At 34.1% G+C, this 14,010-nt stretch overlaps 6 protein-coding genes across 6 annotated transcripts; 5 read left to right on the forward strand and 1 right to left on the reverse strand. All coding sequences in view use genetic code 12, as the record gives it.

The window, feature by feature from the left end:
• Positions 1–199: 199 nt before the first annotated feature.
• On the forward strand, positions 200–1,879 carry NOC4 (ribosome biosynthesis protein; the record flags this gene model as incomplete). The annotated part of the gene is made up of 1 exon (XM_002547365.1): positions 200–1,879. One exon carries the CDS (start codon positions 200–202, stop codon positions 1,877–1,879), a length of 1,680 nt encoding a protein of 559 aa, XP_002547411.1.
• A 254-nt stretch (positions 1,880–2,133) lies between these two features.
• MCM3 (MCM DNA helicase complex subunit) lies at positions 2,134–4,809 on the forward strand (the record flags this gene model as incomplete). Its single annotated transcript, XM_002547366.1, has 1 exon — positions 2,134–4,809. One exon carries the CDS (start codon positions 2,134–2,136, stop codon positions 4,807–4,809), a length of 2,676 nt encoding a protein of 891 aa, XP_002547412.1.
• A 268-nt stretch (positions 4,810–5,077) lies between these two features.
• On the forward strand, positions 5,078–6,607 carry CTRG_01720 (RNA methyltransferase; the record flags this gene model as incomplete). Its single annotated transcript, XM_002547367.1, has 1 exon — positions 5,078–6,607. The coding sequence occupies one exon, from the start codon at positions 5,078–5,080 to the stop codon at positions 6,605–6,607; it is 1,530 nt and encodes a 509-aa protein (XP_002547413.1).
• An 879-nt stretch (positions 6,608–7,486) lies between these two features.
• Positions 7,487–8,560, forward strand: CTRG_01721 (uncharacterized protein; the record flags this gene model as incomplete). The annotated part of the gene is made up of 1 exon (XM_002547368.1): positions 7,487–8,560. One exon carries the CDS (start codon positions 7,487–7,489, stop codon positions 8,558–8,560), a length of 1,074 nt encoding a protein of 357 aa, XP_002547414.1.
• Positions 8,561–9,308: 748 nt separating this feature from the next.
• On the forward strand, positions 9,309–11,249 carry SSC1 (Hsp70 family ATPase; the record flags this gene model as incomplete). Its single annotated transcript, XM_002547369.1, has 1 exon — positions 9,309–11,249. The coding sequence occupies one exon, from the start codon at positions 9,309–9,311 to the stop codon at positions 11,247–11,249; it is 1,941 nt and encodes a 646-aa protein (XP_002547415.1).
• A 402-nt stretch (positions 11,250–11,651) lies between these two features.
• CTRG_01723 (uncharacterized protein) lies at positions 11,652–13,907 on the reverse strand (the record flags this gene model as incomplete). Its single annotated transcript, XM_002547370.1, has 1 exon — positions 11,652–13,907. The coding sequence occupies one exon, from the start codon at positions 13,905–13,907 to the stop codon at positions 11,652–11,654; it is 2,256 nt and encodes a 751-aa protein (XP_002547416.1).
• Between the last annotated feature and the right edge of the window lie 103 nt (positions 13,908–14,010).

The raw sequence follows: 14,010 nt of genomic DNA on the forward strand, positions 1-14,010 counted from the left end.
AAGAAAAGAAAGGGAAAACAATTAAAAAAAAATTTTCGCTTCGATCCTGACATATTTATAGTGTTGGAAAATCGGTCGTGTGCTTTACAACAGACATCTCATCTTACATTGTGAATATGAAAAAAAAAAAAAAAATCTGGAATAAATATAGAACCCTAATTGACAGACATACTGCTTAGGTGAAAATCTATATATCATAATGGCACCAAAGAGAAGAGCTACAAAGAGTGGATCTGATTCTAAGACCAAGAAAGTTAAAACAGTTAAAACAGCTAAACCTGTTGATCCTAATGATATTTTGTCATTAGAAGAAATAACAAAGTTGAGTAAAGAAATCGATGATTCTTTGAAATTTAACAATTTCGTAATATTGTTAAACCAATTAACATTAGTCAAACAAAAGTTGCAAGACAAACAAGATTCAGCAGTGGAAAATTTTGGACGTCAATTATCCCTGTTGCTTTATAAAAATTTCAATAAAGTTAATGATGATTTAAACACTAAAAAATCACAAGCCAATGAAGACAAGAAAGTTATCATTAAGTGGGTTGCCGATAAATATAGCACTTTTAAATCTTTGATTAACGAATTCATTGGTGAGAAATTATCTGAACCTACTTCTTTACAATTAGATTTATTGGATATCATGTTGAACTTTGTCAAATTGGAAAGCAAACGTAAGTCAACATCTAAAGAAATTACTTTCCCAACATTAACTTATAGACTGGTTGTTGAAGCCTTATTACAAAGTAAGAATGGGGAAATTCAGCATGATGGTACTACAAACAACTTTATAATTTTGGAGTTTATTGAGAAATTTTCTAAATATTGGGATTTACAATTTTATTTCTTCAATAATTTATCAGATATTTTACACCAATGGAAAGAAGAAAAATCTGAAACTGAATTACAACTCATCTTTGCAAATTATTTAACAATCATACGAAATGGGTTATTATTCAATGAGAAAACATTAGAAGATGAACCACTTTGGGTTAGTAATGATAAAGATGTTAAATTTCCGCAAGCTTTATATAAACATAACCAATTCAAATCACAATACCAAAAGGATCTTATTGAAATGTTTTCATATCCTTTATTACAAGTACAATACAAGTCCGTTTTGTTAATTTTACACAAGAGAATTATTCCATACATGGCTCAAGCACAATCATTAATGGATTTCTTAACAGACTGTTATGATATTACTGATGATTTGATTGTCCCTATCCTTGCATTGAACTCATTATATGAATTAATGAAGAACTACAATTTAGAATACCCAGATTTCTATACAAAGTTATATTCTTTATTGACGCCAGAATTATTATACACCAAATATCGATCTAGATTTTTCCGTTTGTGTGACTTGTTTTTGACATCCACCCATTTGTCAGCTAGTTTGGTTGCTTCTTTCATTAAGAAATTAGCTAGATTATCTTCAGGTGCCAGTGCTTCTGGTGTTGTTATTGTCATTCCATTCATTTATAACTTGTTAAAGAGACATCCTACTTGTATGATTATGTTGCATAACACAGATGTTGGATCCAATTACAAAGATCCATTCGACAATACTGAAAAGAATCCATTGAATACAAAAGCTATTAACTCATCATTATGGGAATTGGAGACTTTAATGAGCCATTATCATCCAAATATTGCTACTTTGGCCAAAATTTTCGGTGAACCATTCAGAAAACCAAGTTATAATATGGAAGACTTTTTAGATTGGAGTTATAACTCATTGTTGCAAAGTGAATATGAAAGAAGATTTAAAGATAAAAATTCTGCTTTAGAATTTGAAGAGTTTGATAATGTTTTTGTAAATGATAAACTGGAGAACAAACCTGTATTGATGGATGGTTGGTCTTTTGTATAGAGTCGTAGTGCGCGTGGCTCAAATTTAATTTGTCCGTTTTAGGAAACATAATGAAATACACGTCTCTTCCCAAGACAAGCAGAAAAAAAAAAATTTCGCTATTCTCAAACTTTCCATTTCTGTTGTAAAAAAAAAAAGAGAAAAAAGTAAGAACAACCAAAAGAAGGTTTACAACCAATTACTTCTTCTTTTTATATATATATATCTATATATCCATCCACTACTTTTGAAACACATTCGTTTATAAGCCAACAATGGATGGTCCTATATTTGGTGGAATTCCATCAACACAACAACAACAGCAACAAACTCAAGATGATTCTCAACAGCCACAAGATGCAATTTTTGGTGATAGAGTCCGTAGATTTCAAGAATTTTTAGACAGAATAGATGCAAATTCAGGAATAGATTATAGAAGTCAAATTAAAGATATGATAATCAAAGGGAAATTTAGATTAAGTGTTTCAATTGATGAAATAAGAGAATTCGATAGAGAATTCTGGTATGGTTTACTTAATCAACCTGCAGATTTTTTACCTGCTTGTGAAAGAGCATTAAGAGATACAGCTATGGCTATTTATGATAGACATGATCCTGCTTATGATCACGACAACTATGATCCAAATCAACAATATTATTTATCATTTTCTGGTGCATTTGGTAATCATTCCCTTACACCAAGATCGATTGATTCTGGTTATCTTTCAAAGATGGTTTCTGTCGAAGGTATTGTTACTAGAGCTTCTTTGGTTAGACCAAAAGTTATTAGATCAGTTCATTATGCTGATAAAACTGGTAGATTTTATGCTCGTGAATACCGTGACCAAACAACATCCTTTGATGCCATTGCCACTCCAGCAATTTATCCAACTGAAGATATGGAAGGTAATAAATTAGTTACTGAATATGGTTATTCTACGTATAGAGATTACCAAAAGATATCTGTTCAAGAAATGCCAGAAACAGCACCTGCAGGTCAACTTCCAAGATCTGTGGATGTTATATTGGATGATGATTTAGTTGATTTAACAAAACCTGGTGATCGTGTTCAAATTGTTGGTGTGTACCGTGCCCTCGGTGGTGGTGGTAATAATAGTTCATCCTTCAAGACTGTTATTTTAAGTAACTCCGTATATTTGTTACATGCTAGATCAACTGGTGTTGCCTCACAGGAGAAAATCACCGACCAAGATATTAGAAATATTAACAAGCTTTCCAAAGACAAAAAGATTTTTGATGTGTTATCAAGTTCGTTAGCTCCTTCCATTTACGGGTTTGAATATATTAAGAAAGCAGTATTACTTATGATGATGGGTGGTGTTGAAAAGAATTTGGATAATGGAACACATTTGAGAGGGGATATCAATATTTTAATGGTGGGTGACCCATCCACTGCAAAATCCCAAGTGTTAAGATTTGTTTTAAATACAGCATCATTGGCTATTGCAACCACTGGTAGAGGTTCGTCTGGTGTAGGTTTGACTGCTGCAGTTACCACCGATAAGGAAACTGGTGAAAGAAGACTAGAAGCAGGTGCCATGGTTTTGGCGGATAGAGGTATTGTTTGTATTGATGAATTTGACAAGATGTCTGAAACCGATAGAGTTGCCATTCATGAAGTTATGGAACAACAAACTGTTACTATTGCCAAAGCTGGTATTCATACTTCTTTGAATGCCCGTTGTTCTGTTATTGCTGCAGCAAATCCAGTGTTTGGTCAATATGATGTTCACAAAGATCCTCACAAGAATATTGCTTTGCCAGATTCTTTGTTATCACGTTTCGATTTATTGTTTGTTGTCACTGATGACGTGAATCCAACTAGAGATAGAGTTATTTCTGAGCATGTTTTGAGAATGCACAGATTCATTCCACCTGGATTGATGGAAGGTGAACCAATCAGAGAAAAATCCAGTGTTACATTAGCTGTTGGAAATGATGAAACCAATGAGCAAGAGCTTATGGAACAACCAATGTTTGAAAAATTCAATGCATTGTTGCATGCTGGTATAACGAAGAAAAAATCTGGTAATATCATTTCTATTCCATTCTTGAAAAAATATGTTCAATATGCCAAACAAAGAGTTAAACCAGTCTTAAGCAAAGGTGCCTCTGATTATATTGTCGGTACTTATTCTTCATTAAGAAATGATTTAATTGGTAACAACCAAAGAAATACTTCTCCAATCACAGCAAGAACTTTAGAAACATTAATTCGTCTTGCTACAGCACATGCTAAGGTAAGATTATCCAAAACAGTTGATGTTCAAGATGCTAAAGTTGCTGAAGAATTGTTGAGATATGCATTGTTCAAAGAAGTTGCCAGAAAACTTACAAAGAAGCCAAGAACCAGAAACGTTTTGGATTCTGAAGATGAAGAAGAGATTGACGAGGACAGAACCGAAGAGGAGGAAGAAGAACTGGATGCTTCTGAAGAAGAAATATTACCGACAAGTAGAAGAACAAGAGCAAGAACTCAAAGACTACAACAACGAGAACAACGTCGTGCAGCAAGACAACAAGCTTCTCCGTCTATTACTCCTGAGCCACCACTTGGTCAACGTGATACCGGTGATGATGATGAAGGTGTTGGTGAAGAATTAGAACAATTCCATTTGGGTTCATCTCAACCACAACTGCAACCATTAACATCAGGAAGAAGAGGTAATAGTCAGCAAGAAGGTCCATCAGTAAGTGGTATAAGTACAGAAAGATTGAATTCATTCAAGACTATTTTGGCCAATGTTGCTCGTTCAGAATTGTTCAATAATGAAGGTGATGTTGCACTTTATGAAGATGTTGTAAGTGCTGTTAATGATCAAATGGAACAAGAAGATAAGTTTTCGGAAGAAGAAATCGAAGCTGGTTTCAAAATTATGATTGATCAAAACAAATTCTATCGCCAAGGTGATAAGCTTTGGAAGATTTAGATATATATTATTGGTGTGTACTTTGTATGTGAAGTTTGTTTCTTTTCTTATAGTGATTTCTGTGTTATTTAATTGTATTATAAGTTTGATTTTTATTTTAATTTTGCAGTTTTAATTATATTGTTGTAGTGAAACGAGGCCTCGGAGCTATTGACGCGAATATCTGGAATGGGATTCTACCTGAAAAATAAAACAAAAAAAAGAAAAAAATAATAATCAGGCTCATTAAGAATGCAAACAGAAAGAATTGCAGTTAATATAGCACGAAATGGGTAAGAAAAATGAAGCCAAGAAAGAAAAATCAACTATAATAGACCCCGATGAAAATAAGATAACCAAGAAGAAGAAGAAGAGCAAAAAGACAAAGAAAGAGAAGAAAAGGGCCAAAAAGGAGAAAAGAAGCAAGGTGAAGGAGTTAGAGAATGAGGAACAAAGTAAAGATCTTAAAAATTCGACAGATCAACGGATGTTATTAACAGATGCTCTTAATAAAGCAAACAAAAAGAATGAGGAGAATACAAATGATTTGGATACTGCGATGGCTGAAAGGCAATTAATGGTAGATATATTGAAGAAAGTAAATAAAAAGCATAAGAAGAATAAGAAGAATAAGAAAAAGAAGAAGAAAAGTCGTATCGAACAATATAGTAATGATAGCAATACTACTCCCGAGTCTGAAATGGAACAAGAGGACGTATACGAAGAGGAATACCCCGAAGAAGAGTACTCTCAAAATGAATATGAACAAGATTTTGAAGAAGATGAACCAGAAACGGAACCACAAGCATATAGTTTTGATCCATTATCCTATAATTCATCAGTGTCAACGAACCCAAATTCACTTCAGAAACAACAACAACATACATATCATGGAGAATTACTCACCCATACATATTATACACTTCCTGATGATACCAAAAAATTTTGGAAACGAAGATATCAACTTTTTTCAAAATTTGATGAAGGAATTTACATGTCATCAGAATTATGGTTTAGTGTTACACCTGAGAAAACTGCAAAGTATATTGCAGAACTATTCAAAAGTCTATTACCATCTGCTACAAAATGTTGTGATGTAGCTTGTGGGGGTGGAGGTAATGCCATACAATTTGCATCTTTGTTTGACTATGTTGTCGCCATTGATATTAATCCTATTAATTTATATTGTACTCAACACAATAGTGAGATTTATGGAGTCCAGGATCATATAATGACTTTGGAAGGTGACTGGAATGAACTATCACAAGACGATTCATGGATACCAAAGGAGATCACTTCCAGTGAAAATGTTTACAACGAAGAAGAAGAAAATGACGACATACAAGACTGGAGTATTGAAGAAGAAGATTTAGATGACGGAGAGTCTGATCATGTGGAAGGATTGGAGGATATAGGGGAAGGTATAAATGATGATAATGATGGAGGTGGTGAAAATCCATGGAGTGGGAATGGAGTCGGCCATGGTGATAGTATATGGAGTGGTATTCGTGAAGAGGACAAGCCGTTTGATTTCATTTTCTCCTCTCCTCCGTGGGGTGGTGTAGATTATTCAAGAGACGGATTTGATTTAGAAAATATGCCATCATTCCCATTAACCAAGATGTTGACTCAATTTAAACAATTTACCAATTGTATAGGATTGTATCTACCTAAGCTGTCAGACTTGGATCAGTTGGATCTTGCAACAAGAACAGTATTTGGTGAAAATGCTGAATATCGTTTTGTTCATCTAGGGTGTGCCATATTAGCACTCATTGGGGAAGAATTGATTTCCAATTTTGACGAAAGCGCCGATTAGGTAATTTTATAGACAATATAGAGCAAAAAGTAAGTAATATTTGACATTGTATGAGTTTACATTTAATTAGAATTTTGTAGCTTTTACTTGATGATTATCTCTAATAAACGTCGATAATACTAGGAATACAAAAATCAATTGGTTAATATAATTACGGAATGCCACTATTTTCAGAGCTATTGTCACTACTAGATTATTTGATTATGATGATGAAATTTGTGGGGATGGCATGATACAAATAATACAAATGTGGGAAGTAACCATGCACACACAAATAAATTAATCAACGGATCTGAGATACTATGTATATATATATCTATAAAAGAGTATAAATACCCTCTGAATCTCAAAGTTTTTGACAAAACAACAGAATAAAAAAATTTTGGAATTATAGTAAAAAAAAGGTAGAAAGTCATCCGTCACATGTGTAGTCGCCAAATAATATCATTAATAATCTAGAATGTTTCGTATTAATATATATTTCATTTATTTTTGTCATTATAACTTTATCAATCGTAGAAGTCTTGAACTTAGCTATTGTCTCTCACTGTCATGTGTGAATAAAAGTCGTGCAGATTTACCAATAACTCTCTATCAATAAAGAGCACCAAACAAATAGGGAAAAATGTGATTCTCGTTTCTCCCCTCTACCCTGTGAGACAATATTCATAAAGGAAAAATATAAAAAAAAGAACAACAACGAAGAGAGACATTTCAACAAAAACAAACCAATTTAGAGACATTTTTCATTAAATTTTGCAGCTAATCAATCTTCAACCCATCCACCAATATCATTTTTGATTAATTGTTAGGTCCTTGCGCATTCAACATCTTATATAATTAATTTGATTCAGGAATTCACATCCCCGTCATCACATCATGAACGAACCTGATAGTATTTCATATTTTGAAAACAAAATAGACAAACTTAACAGTCAGTTGAACATTCAAAGTGACAAAATATCTGCGTTACAACAGGAGATCGTATTATTGAAACAGTATAGTGAGTATCAAAATTCCAAAATTGATAAAGTCACTTCATTGATTGGTGATTTGTTAGAAAAGAAATCACAAGATGATGCTGTTTTAAACTCCATACAAGCTTTACAAGAAGATGTTGATGTGAGTGATATTCAGGGCCAGATGGATCAAATGGCACCACATCATAGTATTAATCCCCATCAACAGCAACAGCAACAGCAACAACAGCAGCAAATGTTGCATAATCAACATCGTCAAGTTCAAAGACAACAACAACAACAACAACAACAACAACAACAACAACAGCAGCAACAACAATCACAGCAACGCAATCCTCATATTCAACAGGATCTTTCTGGTCATATAGATAGTAATATGGATCCAGCTTTACACCAAGTAGCAGTTGCCACAGCTGCAGTTCAAGCTCAAGCTCAAGCCCAAGCACAGGCGCAAGCACAAGGAAACCACCCACCACCACCACAAACTAACCAACAACAACCTCAACAGCAACTTCAAGCACAAAAACTTCAAGGATCATCTCAATTGCCAATCCAAACACCACAGAAACCTAAAAAGAAGTCGACTAAGAGAAAGTCAGAAGAAGCTGGGTTTGGAAACCAGTCGGGATCTTCTACTAAACCCCGTGTGGAAAAGAAAATTGAAATTGTGTTCATCCATAACCCAACGACAGTCAAGGAAATTTATGACGAATTCTATCATGGTTACAAAGGTCAAGAACCTTTATGTGGCTTGGATTCAAAGTATGGTAAACATGAATGGAGAGGAGATTCCAGATCGAAGGAATCAAAGAGGTACCAAAGAAGAAAGAAATTATGTGATGCAATTCAAAGAGGAATATTAAAATATGGTAAGACAGCTGATGAGGTAATTGAATACCTTGAAGACTACCGTAAAGAAAAGTCCTTGACCTGGTTGATGAATGGTAATTTACCAGACGATTTAGATTCCTAATAATAGTGTTTTATATTATTTGTTTGTTTCTTCTGTGATTATATTTTTCTTTTTTTTTATTTTTAATTTTTTTGTACAATTTGTATTATTCTGTTCGTAAATATATTTGATTTGTAAAGACCACCAATACAAATTCCGGGGTTTGTATCCCGAGAGGCAAATATCACCCAAATTCATCTTGGACTTGAAAGAAACTGCATTAGATCCAAGTCCTCGGTATCATTATCACACTACACCATAAATGATTTGTTAAAAACTTGTTATCGTCTGCAATTTCCCATGCTTTGAGTTACATGGTGGCCCATATTAAACTTTCCACCAAGTACATAGTCTATTTGCCTTCCTGACAAATTTCTTTTGATGCTTTGCTTCTGTTTTTTTTCTTTTTGGTAAAGTACCTCGTTCTAAATGTGATTAATGGAGAACATTCGACTACAATCTTCTTGGTTCTTATGGCTATAGAGAGTCACTGGTCAATATTGTGGAGTTCTTGTTCCGGTCGGATCCAAATAGGTCGTGTACCTGTGTCAATTTAATTAATTTGTTCTATGACATTCCATCACACTTTTTACTCATTGGTATAAAAATTTTCACTTTTGCTCCCCCGATTTTTTCATATACCGAAAAAAAAAAATTCTTCTTTCATTTACTTTCTTTCTTTTCTTCCTTTTTTCAACTAAAGAAAGTTAGCATTTTCATTCGATAGTTTTTTTTTTCTTTTTATATATTTATTTATTAGAAAATAAAGATGTTGTCTGCTAGAACCTCCTTGAAGAACGTTGGCCGTCAATTGCCAAAAACATTGACTCGTGCTCAATCCACCACCGCTGCCCCAACCGGTCCAGTTATCGGTATTGATTTGGGTACCACCAACTCAGCTGTTGCTGTTATGGAAGGTAAAACCCCAAAGATTTTGGAAAACTCCGAAGGTGGTAGAACCACTCCATCTATTGTTGCCTTCACTAAAGACAATGAAAGATTAGTTGGTATTCCAGCTAAACGTCAAGCTGTTGTTAACCCAAGCAACACTTTATTTGCCACTAAGCGTTTGATTGGTCGTCGTTTTGAAGATGCCGAAGTTCAAAGAGATCTCAACCAAGTCCCATACAAGATTGTTAAACACAACAACGGTGACGCTTGGTTGGAAGCTAAAGGTGAACAATATTCTCCACAACAAATTGGTGGTTTCATCTTGAACAAGATGAAAGAAACTGCTGAAGCTGCTTTGCACAAGAAAGTCAACAGTGCCGTTGTCACTTGTCCAGCTTATTTCAATGACGCTCAAAGACAAGCTACCAAAGATGCCGGTAAAATTGTTGGTTTGAACGTTTTGAGAGTTATTAACGAACCAACTGCCGCTGCTTTGGCTTACGGTTTGGAAAGAAAAGATGGTGAAGTTGTTGCCGTCTTCGATTTGGGTGGTGGTACTTTCGATATCTCCATTTTGGATATTGGTGCTGGTGTCTTTGAAGTCAAATCTACCAATGGTGACACTCACTTGGGTGGTGAAGATTTCGATATTGCTTTGGTTAGATACATTGTTGAAAACTTCAAGAAAGAATCCGGTCTTGACTTGGAAAAAGACAAGATGGCTATTCAAAGAATCAGAGAAGCCGCTGAAAAGGCCAAGATTGAATTGTCTTCTACTGTTTCTACTGAAATTAACTTACCTTTCATCACTGCGGATGCTTCTGGTCCAAAACATATCAACCAAAAGATCACCAGAGCTCAATTTGAAAACTTGGTTGACCCATTGATCAAGAAGACTATTGAACCATGTAAGAAGGCTTTGAAAGATGCTGGTTTGTCCACTTCTGATATTTCTGAAGTTATCCTTGTTGGTGGAATGTCAAGAATGCCAAAGGTTGTTGAAACCGTCAAATCTATCTTTGGTAAAGAACCATCTAAGGGTATTAACCCAGATGAAGCTGTTGCTATGGGTGCTGCCATTCAAGGTGGTATCTTGGCTGGTGAAGTCAAGGATGTTGTCTTGTTGGATGTTACTCCATTGTCTTTGGGTATTGAAACCATGGGTGGTGTTTTCGCTAGATTGATTTCTAGAAACACTACTATCCCAGCTAAGAAATCCCAAATTTTCTCCACTGCTTCTGCTGGTCAAACTTCTGTTGAAATCAGAGTCTTCCAAGGTGAAAGAGAATTGACCAGAGACAACAAATTGATTGGTAACTTTACCTTGTCTGGTATTCCACCAGCTCCAAAGGGTGTTCCACAAATTGAAGTTACCTTTGATATTGATACCGATGGTATTATCAAGGTTTCTGCTCGTGATAAGGCTTCTAACAAGGATGCTTCTATTACCGTTGCTGGTTCTTCTGGTTTATCTGATGCTGAAATTGAAAAGATGGTCAATGATGCTGAAAAATACGCTGAATCTGATAAAGCCAAGAAAGAAGCCATTGAAAATGCCAACAGAGCTGATCAATTATGTAATGACACTGAAAACTCCTTGAACGAACACAAAGAAAAATTGTCCAGTGAAGCTGTTGAAAAGGTCCAAAACCAAATCCAAGAATTGAGACAAATTGTCTTGAAAGCTCAAGCTGGTGAAGAAGTTTCTCCAGAAGAATTGAAACAAAAGACTGAAGAATTGCAAAACGAAGCCATTAACGTTTTCAAGGACTTGTACAAAGACGGTGGTGAATCTTCTGGTGAACAACCAAAGAACTAAACTCAATTTTAGAACACCAACTGAAAATTGAACATGAGCATGAGTTTTAATTTAATGTGGGAAAAAGAAGAATAAAGAATAAAGAGATGTTAATGAGGTAACAATTGCTAAAGTGGAAAAACTAACATTTTCTTCTTATTATAATTGTTGACGGTTTTTCTTTCAAACTGTTACTGTTTTTGTATATATATTCGTTATAGCTTTAGCATTTTTTTATTGTTGCCCGTCCATTTCTTGTTCTTTTTTTTGTTTCTTACGTTTCTTTGTTCTATTTAAATTACATGTTGATATTATTGATTGAAATCTTAAATTACTTGTATATATATAGTTTTATTATTTAATTTAAATGAATACGAATTTTATTTTATTGTTATTAATATAATATTACATACTGACATTACATTACTCATTAGCTATGGAACTTAAACTATGATTTAAACCAAAAGATCTTTTCAATGGTGAATTCAACCTCGAACTATTTCTTCTAACCACTGTACCATATTTTTTCAATATTATATCTGATTGTTTGCTGACTATTGAATTTGATTTTTGAATAGATTGATCATCTTCATCATTTACATCACTATCATTATTATCATCGTAATAATCTTCATCTTGCACATCATCTTCTGACAGATATTCTAACATTTCCCCTAACATTGATCTTCTATGTAATACTCTAGTATTAAATTCTTCATCTTTATCATTAATCATAGAACTAGATTCCAATGATGACGATGTATAAACAGAAGCATTATCACCTCTGCTCTCAGCATTTGTACTTCCACCAGCTGAATTGGATTTAACCACTAATTTTTCACATTCCATAGATTTAACAAGTTCCAAAGTATTTGAATCAGTATATATTGATGAACCATTAATAGTACTACTATTAGCAATACTTTGTTCATGTTTGTCTGGGACAAATAATCCACCTTGAGATTTGGAAACTGACCTTGTTGAATGTTGTCTTTTATTTGTATTTGGAGTAAATTCACTAACCATAAAGTTTTGAAACATGTTGATTTCTTGACGTAATTGAATTCTTTTATATAACACCAATCTTAAATATTCTTCCCATAATTCAACAATATTTTGTTTTTGTTGTTGTTGTTCTGGTGGTGGTGATGTAGGTTCCGGTACTGGGATACGTTTAGGGCTTTGATCTCTTTGATTAGAAGCAAAAGAATGATCTAAATGTGGAGGTGGGATTGGGGGCATGGTTTTTGCATGTGTGGTGACGGAATCAGTTAATAATTCACTAGGTGAATCATCAAAATTTGGAGAAGGTAACATCGATTTTGATTCACCGAGTATTTCAGGTGAAGCGACATTATCATTCTTCTTAACTCCATGTTTCTTGAAATATTCAGTTTCTTGTTGATAAATATACTCTGATAAATGATTCATTTTACCAAAAGCTTCATCATAATCTACAAGATTAACATTTTCCTTTGGTGCACCAGCTCTGAATTTCAAACTATCATCAATCTTAGCCACCTTAAACACAGGCTGTTTGCCCAATTGTGGATTTGTTATTGGAGCTGAAATATTAAATGGAGACGATCCCACTCTAATTGATTTAATTCTTTTGATATCTTTTGGTTGTGGATTCTCTCTTCTTCTTCTTCTTCTTCGTAAACTTTGTATTGTTCTTGATCTTTTAACACTGGCTGTTCTTTTTGTTGAAACCTTAAAGCTGTAGAATTTGAACTTGGAGATCATCTTTTTAAGACTTAATTTCAATCTATAAAACCAACTTCCTTGTTTGGATTTAATGGCATTCTTTCTAGCTAAACTGGAATTTGTACTGCTTGACATCGGGACTATCACATTACTGGTTCTTTTAGCTTTCCTCTTGAACAATACTTTAGCAGCTCTCTTTTTTCGAGAATTTTCATTTCTGGAAAGTAATGGTGAATCCTGTTCTGGACGAGTAGAGAAAATAGTAGCTTGTGAACCCATTGAATCTGAAATATCTCTCTGAGTATTATTCAATACCTCTGCACTACCACCAAGATTTCTTTCAGGATTTAATATCAGTGCTGAAGTCTTTGTATTCTTTTGCATGGGTGTTAAACTTCTGATTATTTCATATCCTGCACTTTCTAATGATGGTGATACTACTGATAAATTATCCAATCTCTGGCTCACGTAGGGATTCTGTTCATCAACTATGAAATGGGAAAATCTCTTTGGATTAAACTCATTGTATGTCTTTACCATATTTTGATTATTATTTTTTGATTCTAGGTGAGACTGTTGTTGTTGTTGTTGGTTATTTGAATTTTTTAGTGGTGGTTCAGGTAATTCTTTATCTTTTGTCGATTTTACCACTGATTCAGTATCAGTACGCCAAAGATGAAATGTATCTTGAGGGTCTTCTTGATCTAAGAAATAATAAGGAAAAGAAATTGGTAAAGATTTAGTTGAAGTTGATTCAACTTCTAATCTATTCAAAGTTGCCTGAGTCATTGGAGGTGCCAATATTAAATTATCTTTAAATTGAGGCAATGGAGGAAGTGGTGGGAGAAAACTTGCTGGACGTACAGAATTATGGAAATTCGGATTTGAAACAGTATCATATTTTTGATTAAGGGTTTTCTCCTTATTTTTATATCGTATGGCAGAAATTTGGTTTTGAGGTGGAACCGACATGTGTACTAACGATTAATTATGCAATCTGGTGAATATCAGGGTAGGTCGACCTGTAGAATGTATAAAGCAACACACAAATGGGCTTGTCAATTGAAGTTAAAAA

The sequence above is a fragment of the Candida tropicalis genome, assembly GCF_000006335.3.
Source record: "Candida tropicalis MYA-3404 genomic scaffold supercont3.2, whole genome shotgun sequence".
In the NCBI taxonomy this organism is placed as follows: Eukaryota; Fungi; Ascomycota; class Pichiomycetes; order Serinales; family Debaryomycetaceae; genus Candida; species Candida tropicalis.